The 8182-nt window shown below is 36.2% G+C and overlaps 1 protein-coding gene across 1 annotated transcript; it reads left to right on the top strand.

Annotated features, from left to right (window-relative positions):
* The first annotated feature begins 4358 nt into the window (after window positions 1-4358).
* Window positions 4359-7233, top strand: LOC110634685 (40S ribosomal protein S4-1). The gene is made up of 5 exons (XM_021783778.2): window positions 4359-4528; window positions 5634-5711; window positions 5811-5991; window positions 6371-6468; window positions 6665-7233. The coding sequence occupies exons 1-5, from the start codon at window positions 4526-4528 to the stop codon at window positions 7094-7096; spliced, it is 792 nt and encodes a 263-aa protein (XP_021639470.1). The 5' UTR covers window positions 4359-4525; the 3' UTR covers window positions 7097-7233.
* Window positions 7234-8182: the final 949 nt, after the last annotated feature.

Here is an 8182-nt window from a genome sequence, read left to right as displayed (position 1 = left end):
ACTGCACATTACATAGCTCTATAGACTCATATTTATACACAATATATGGAGCAGAAACTAGAAGCAAAGACGATAATGCAAGACAAATGTGGACCCTATTTTTCCGCATGTGACTCCTAGTAGACTCTTCCCAACACTTTAGACAAACATTCCCTAAGAATCTGGAGCCTAAGCTCTGATACCACATTTGTCACGACCCAACCTATGGGCCGGACCGGCACTAGGACCTAGGCCAGCCTAAAGCCCCCGAGGCCCGTAGTAAGCCTAACTGTTCATTAACCCAACTCTAAGGCCCATTTGGGCCCAATATTAAGAAAACAAACGGACAGAGTCCGGCCATAAAATGGACTTTCCAACGGGGAGTTTTCGACTCACCCGACCTGTAAACATAATAAATACTCAATTGGGGAGCTCAGCTCACCCTCCACATACTCATAGCATCATAAAAGAAATGGGAGCTCAGCTCCCTCATCCAATCCATCAAACAGACATAGAATATTAAGTTTACAGGTCCAACATGATAATAATATTATAGACCAAATTCAAATAATTACTGCTAACACATGCGGAAATTCTAGGAGTAAATAAAATTACACAAATATTGATAAACAACCTGCGAAGTAGAAAAGCAGGTTAACCTCAAAAATATCCTCCTGTGGCCTGGAAAAATATTGAACAGGAGTGAGCGTTCGACTCAGAGAGTAAAATATCAATTTTAACCATAATCTCTATAACTATCTAGAACTAATGCACCCTGTAGAGTGAAATGCAACATTAGCAATAAATTCACATCATAGCATCAAAAGGTAATTTGGAGCACTCACGCACCCTGTAGCATCAATCATAACATATGGGAGCTGATCCCCTATACAGCTCTCTTAAATCCAACCTGGTGCCAGCGAAGAACTCAAGCCGAACTTTCGCTTAATAAACCAAATCGAGGGTCCCAGCGAAGAACTCAAGCCGTGACTACCCCTCGAAGGATCGGGTCCCAGCGAAGAACTCAAGCCGTGACTACCCGTCCTATCCATAGTCCACACCACATCACACGCACGCCAACGCACGCACACTGCTCCAAATTACCACAACAACATCATGGCACTTTAACATTTATCAATGCATCATAAATCGTGCCTAGAGTTTAACTACATAAATATATGCATATAAGTGATGTATGGGCATGCTGAACATATAATAATATCGAAATTACAATTAAAATTAATATTTTACTCACAGACTTGACGATGGTCACTGAGGCGGCTGGGCGGAGGAAGAAGGCTGTCCCGGCTCACCTGACAATTACATTACAATTTTTAATATAAAAGACTCAATACAAACAAAGAAAAAGACCAATACCTCCTAAGTCGTGCCGAAAATCCGACAGAGTCTCCCCTATACCTAGGACCTACCCAACCTGCAAAATGGCTCAAAACACACTTCTATACTCACAATCCATATATTCACAGTTCAATCATATCACACAGCCCCTCCTGGGCCCATCAAATCAATCATCCATCACAATATGTAAAATTTCAATTTAGTCCCTATAATTGACCATTTTTGCAAAAACTGCCCAAATCAGCTCTAAAAATTCCAAAACTTTGCCCCGCGGTCCTTAGCAATATTACTAAGCTATTGCAAGAAGAATCATAATTTTCTAAGCTACCACGAATATTTTATGAATTTTTAATCCTATTTAAGCACTAGAAAATTATGAAAAAGCAAGGTTCGGGTTTACCTTTGCCGATTCCGACTTCGGGAACGCGCTCGGGACGTCTGACAATGGTGGGCTAGCCAAAACCTCGGTCCAATTCGGAGACTTTTTCAGAAGCAGTCCATTCGCCGAAATTTGCGCATCTTGGCCAATCGCCGAATTTCTGCGAATTGAGGATACCTACACGAAGCCCATAACACGGGGGTTAGTACATAAATTTTCAGAATTTTCTAAACTCATTTAATGCTCGGAAAAACACTGCGAAGTTCCGTGGGACCCACCGAAAAACGGTGTCGGAAAAATTTGAAATTTATGTCGCCGCAAAGCTCTCGACGATTGGAGCACACTGGTAGCCTCGGTTTTCTCGTGGGATTCACGGTTTTCGATAAATCTAGCCCAAAAGTCAAAATGGGCTAAAATCTTCCTGAGCAAAAATCGGACAAACCACTCGATGGATTTCGGCGTTCTTGGTGTCTATGGAAAGCTCTCGCCGAGTAAATGATTTTAGACACAAGACCCGATCCAATTGGTGGCCAGATCGGCCGGATTTTGACCGGAGAAGCCGAAACACCGCGCGCGCGAGGGAGGGAGATCGCGCGCGTTTTTCGGCCATTCTGCCATGCACCGGGTCGGGTGGCAGGTGGCGCGCTGGCCTGGCTAGGTGGTGGGGAGGAGGTGGCTGGCCGGCGGCAGGGGAGGGAGGAGAGAGAAAAGAGAGAGAAAAGGAAGAGGGAACGACGTGTGCGGGGAAGAAAAAGGGAAGAAGGAAAAGGCCGGTCCGATCCGGTCCGGTTCGATTCGGCCGGTTCGATTCAGAATACAAAATTTTGAATTTTTACTCTGCCTTGGGACCGAAAACGAGGTCCAAAATTCAAAAATTTGTAAAACTCAGAAAAATACATAGACTCCAAATATATTTTTAGTTATGCCACGTGGTCTTTAAATTAATTTTTAAAAATCATCAAAATTTATATTTTCGGAAAATCGAACCCGATTTTTAAAATCCGAAAAATCTCAAAAAAATTCCTAAAATTTAAATAAAATTAAAATACCAGAAATGCTCATAAAATTTAAAATTTTGGGGTGTTACAATTTATGCCTTCCTTAGCCTCCACATAGACATGAATATCACTATCCTCATCCCACTTTAGCATCTCCAATACATCAATCATTATATTTGCTAATAAACCAAACTCCATCTTTCTTAGGCTTACTAGGTATATAATATGCCATTTTTGTTATTTAACCATAACCCAATTTCTTAAACTCTTCTCTATTTCCAAATACTCCTTCAAGTCTAGGTTAATGTCTTCTCGAAGGAATATCTCACCCCCTTTATAATCAAAGGTCCCATTTCTATCACTTAGTGACCCATCATAGTACAAAAGAATTGAAATATACATTCTCCTAAACCTTTATAGCCATACAAAATAAACAAAGAGAAACAAAGCACAATTAATAGCAAATTCCACCCATGTTATTTTTAACAAAAGAAGTAATAGTAGCATATCATGTATGCAAAAAAGAGTGCAAATTTCATAAACTGTATAAACAAATGCATACCTCTACATTGAGTTGACCACCAAAGGCACCAATGCTCTTACAACTTCTTTTGCTTTGATGTGGGACTGCACTACAATTGTTGATTGCTTCTTTCCACCAATTAGTTTCAAGATTTTTGAATTGAAAATTAAAATAGTGGGAGAGAGTTGATGAGGGACCACAAGCAGTTGCTTGTGCTAAGGGCAACGAAAAGTTATGTTTTTTATATAACTTTATTTAACACTAATTAGGTTTTTTCAATCTTTTAATTTTGGGTTAAAGATGCTAATGTGGTGTCTTTTGTTAGAGCTAACAGGTTATTTTGATGGTAGGGCACAATTGTAAAAAGTTCACTGTTTAGGATATTTTTGTTTAAAAAAGTTTAGGATAGAATTGTGAAAAACCTCAAAATTCAGGATTTTTTTGGACATTACCCCTTTTATATATTTATCGAAACTAAAAATAGGCAATAATGATATAATAATCAACAAAATAAATTCTCTACATAATCAATTTTTCCCATAATTTCACCAATTGTAAATTCAAATAATTCAAAACACTAATCAGTTGGTGCCACAATAAGGATGCAGGAGATCGGTATGTTGCAAATTAAATATGCAAGATTACTTAAAAAAACCCAATGCATTATAAAATCTTCATACACAATCATGATTGCATTTATATTAGAAGCATATTATATTTTAATTTTTTTTATCTATTTTTAAAAGTTAAAGAACTTATCTATCATAAAGACTTTTTTGATATATTTTTAAAATTTGATTTATTTGATTTTTTAGAAAGTTGAATGGCTTAATTGGACTCTAAAACATTTTAAAGACTTATATAACTATTTAGAATAATTATGATAGCAAAAATAAGTGTTTGTATAACTTTAATGGCTAAAATAAATCTTTTGTTGAATTTTTTAAAATAAAATTAAAATTTAAATATTTTATTTTTAACAAATTCAAGTTAAATTATTTAAATAAAATAAGCAACTAAATTGAAAAACGGTTGACGTAATTTACCGTTGTGAGTTAAGCTAGCTGGACCCGATGACACAAGCAAACCAAAATTTCGTTTCGGGTCGGATTCAGGTCGGTCGTATCGTTCGGTGTTATCCGTACTGTTAATAACCCTAATTTCTTACGGTGACTTCACATATTTATAGTCTACATAACCTGAAGTTCCAAACCTCCTGCACAGCACTCTGCAAAGAAAGCGAGCGGCGACTCTCTTTTGAGGAGGAGAAGACAGTAGCACACACGAATGGTGAGATTTTTTCAACTTCTTTTCGTCTATGATCTTTCTTGCTCAAATATCATGTTTAATCAGCGAGATTTCTCAGCTTTTGATCTTCTCCCTTCGCTACAAAAATATGTTGAGGCTTTTAAGCCTTCTTTTGTATATGAATCCTCTTGTGAATCAAGCTAAGTTATGATTTTCAAATCTAATTAGGATTTTTCTATGTTGATTTTGGCGAGTAAGATTTCTAAATTGGATTTTTTTTTTCTTAGTTAATTAGAGAGAATGAGAGAGATTGCTAAATTAGGTTTTTGAGTTAATTAATGAGTGTAAGAGAGATTGCTAAATTGACTATATGATTTTAGCTGTTCCAGTGAATGTTGTTTTGTTTCCAGTGGCAATCTGTGTGTTGTTTCTTTCGTATGATAAGGATAGACGTAAAAGATGTGAGCTTTGTGCATATCTCAATCTTTATGATTGGGTGAGCTGAGCTTGACTGCGATGTGGGTTATGGATGCGCTAAATGGGTATACTATATTTTTATGACTTCATCATAACAAAGCAGTGTGAAATGTTTTTAAAATTTTGATAATAAGGTGCAGATGCATGAAGTTGAATTTCATCTTAATAAAATTCTAGTCATGGTGTCTGAGGAGTCTTGGTCTTTTGAAAGGTGAATACTTATATATATATATATATATATATATATATATATATATATATATATATATATATAATGCTTATTTTGGTTCCTTTATGTGTGCTTACTGCTCACTTTAAAAATTACCTATTACTACATTGATGGAGAATTTGTTTGTTGGATTTTAAGAAATTTGAAAATTTTTTCTCTATTGTTACTCTATAGATCTGTTTATGTTCTCTTGTTTAAGCCGTAGATTGTATGAACGATTTCAAATGGGATAGAGCTGTAGAGGTGGTCCTTATTTGTGTTGCTAGTTGGTATCAAAAACATTAACTGATCCATCTCAGTAGGGTTTGGAAATAGTGGAAAATTATTTATTTGATTTTTTAGACTGATGTTGCTTTTTCTTATTATAAAAGCTCAACATAAAATTGCTGGAACCCTCCAAATTCTCTGTTTTTGAGTTCTTATCTTTGTGGTGCATTACAGGCAAGAGGGTTGAAGAAACACTTGAAGAGGCTTAATGCCCCTAAGCATTGGATGCTTGACAAACTTGGCGGTGCCTTTGTAAGTTAGCAATCTAGGGTTTAGTGCTTTTATGGGTATCTGTTCCTTTTGTTGTATCTCCTTACTTTTGGTTTGTTTCATCTTTCTTTATGGCGTCAGGCACCCAAACCATCCTCTGGACCTCATAAGTCGAGGGAATGCTTGCCTTTGATCCTCATTCTCCGTAATAGGTTGAAGTATGCTCTCACATATCGTGAAGTCATCGCCATTCTGATGCAGCGACATGTTCTTGTAGATGGGAAAGTTAGGACAGATAAAACATACCCTTCTGGTTTCATGGGTATGTGTGCTTCATCTTTAACACTGCCTTTTTTTATATATATATTTTTGTAATAATCAGATGTTCTAAATGTGGGTAGATTTTATTGATTTCTTTTGTTTGCAGTGGGCTGTTGGCTTGTGGTAGCCTGTGAGGGCTAAATTGTTTGGTCGATAGGATATGACATGAAATGAAATTTGTTAAATTTTTGGCAGGCAGAACTTGATTATGGAATTAGAAATTGCCAATGCTGAATATAACTTGACATAAGAATGTCATTGCTTGTGATTAACTTTCGGTGCAGTATAGCCTGTTGGACTAAACATGAACTCTTTAGGCATTATTAGCTTGCATGACGTAATGTTTATAATGTTTACCTAGCTTTAACTCTGTTTAACAGATGTTGTGTCAATTCCCAAGACAAATGAGAACTTCCGTCTCCTCTATGACACTAAAGGTCGCTTCCGTCTCCACTTCATTAGAGATGACGAGGCAAAGGTTTATTTCTTTTCCTTATGACTTTAAACTTGTTTTTTCAAAAAATGTTTTGCTTCTTTTTTTTCCATGTAATGTTTAATTTCTGGAAGGGCTCTAATTTGATGGATAAAATCTTCAGCTGTATTAGTATATTTGTGTTTTCCCCTTGGATTGTATTGCATTAGTGATGTCAATTGTGCATTAATTCTATATGCAGTTTAAGCTTTGCAAGGTTCGATCCGTTCAATTTGGTCAGAAGGGCATCCCGTACTTGAACACCTATGATGGTCGCACTATTCGCTACCCAGATCCACTAATCAAGGCTAATGATACCATCAAGCTAGATCTTGAGAGCAACAAAATTACTGAATTCATCAAGTTTGATGTGGGAAATGTTGTAATGGTCACCGGAGGGAGGAACAGAGGGCGAGTTGGAGTCATTAAAAACCGGGAGAAGCACAAGGGGAGTTTTGAAACTATTCATATCCAAGACGCAACTGGCCATGAGTTTGCGACTCGTTTGGGCAATGTCTTCACCATAGGAAAGGGGACTAAACCATGGGTCTCTCTTCCCAAGGGTAAGGGTATTAAGTTGTCTATCATTGAGGAGGCTAGGAAGAGGCTTGCAGCAGCCCAAACTGTTGCATAAGAGCTTTGAAATTTTTTTGGGTTATTTTCTGGAGTTTTATTGACGTTGGATGAGGTTTAGTTGCTTTTCATGTTAGGACTTACGTTTGTTAAAGGGAACTAAATATCAAGCTGAGTATTTTTCCTTGTGTGTGATAATGTATTTTCATATGCAACCGTCTCGCATAACTTGTTTTTCTGAGCATCGTTTGCCCTTGAAAAAGAACTAGTAGATGATTGGCGTGCGCCTATCATTCTTTGGGCACACTGCCATCATGCGCAGGCAAGTAAAAATATGGATTGGTTTCTCCTTTTATTTTCTCCCTCCTAATTTTCTTCTAACTTAATACATTTTTGAATATTTTTCCCTTATATTTCTCTTTTTTTAACCCCATTTCGGTGTTTTTATTGTATTTTTTTTCCCTGCATAATTATTAAAATAATGGTAAAAATTAGCTAAAGTAATGCCAAATCAAAATATTGACCAAAAAAATGTGCTATAAAAAAAGTCATGCGAATTGCATGCTAATGAGCATGGTGCTCTTTCCATTTCCAAAGAGAGAATGCCGTAGAAAATGTCAATCAAGGGACCTGACACTTTCTTGTGTAATTTTGAGATATTGAAACCATTAGTATGAGCAGCTGTTTTTTTGTGTTATAGCAAAACATTATTATTTGTATAAATTGATCATGATTATTTATATTTATTTACAAAGTAATTAGAATCTGGACATGGCATACAAATATGAAACCAGATATTGCGTGGAGCTGAAATATCGATGAACAAAATCGTGTTGAAGTTGTAAGATGGCAGTGTAGGTTGAGAGCTAGAAGATGAGAGTGAAGTCTTTTTGCGAGGGAGGGTGGAGAATCTTGAGACGATGAGGAAGGAATGATGGACAAGGGAACAACGTTGAGGTGCAATTGTGGTGGTGAAGGCGAAAATCTTCTTAATTCTCTAGTGACTACTCATCTTATTAGAAATTAAATAAAAATTTTCAATTTTATTAGAAATTAATTTTTTTTATATTTATTAAAAAATTATTTTATTATTATAATAAAAATTATAAAAAAAATATCATGTGATTTCATTTATTAATTTTGTGAT

The sequence above is a fragment of the Hevea brasiliensis genome, chromosome 18, assembly GCF_030052815.1.
Source record: "Hevea brasiliensis isolate MT/VB/25A 57/8 chromosome 18, ASM3005281v1, whole genome shotgun sequence".
Lineage (NCBI taxonomy): Eukaryota > Viridiplantae > Streptophyta > Magnoliopsida > Malpighiales > Euphorbiaceae > Hevea > Hevea brasiliensis.
Note: the sequence above shows the minus strand (reverse complement) of the source record. Positions and strands in the feature narration are given on the sequence as shown.

What these genes read in the sequence shown, in the direction of transcription:
- LOC110634685 (XM_021783778.2), top strand. An exon ending in ACAAACTTGGCGGTGCCTTT is followed by an intron (nt 5,712 to 5,810) that starts GTAAGTTAGCAA and finishes TTATGGCGTCAG; the next exon opens with GCACCCAAACCATCCTCTGG. An exon ending in ATACCCTTCTGGTTTCATGG is followed by an intron (nt 5,992 to 6,370) that starts GTATGTGTGCTT and finishes TCTGTTTAACAG; the next exon opens with ATGTTGTGTCAATTCCCAAG.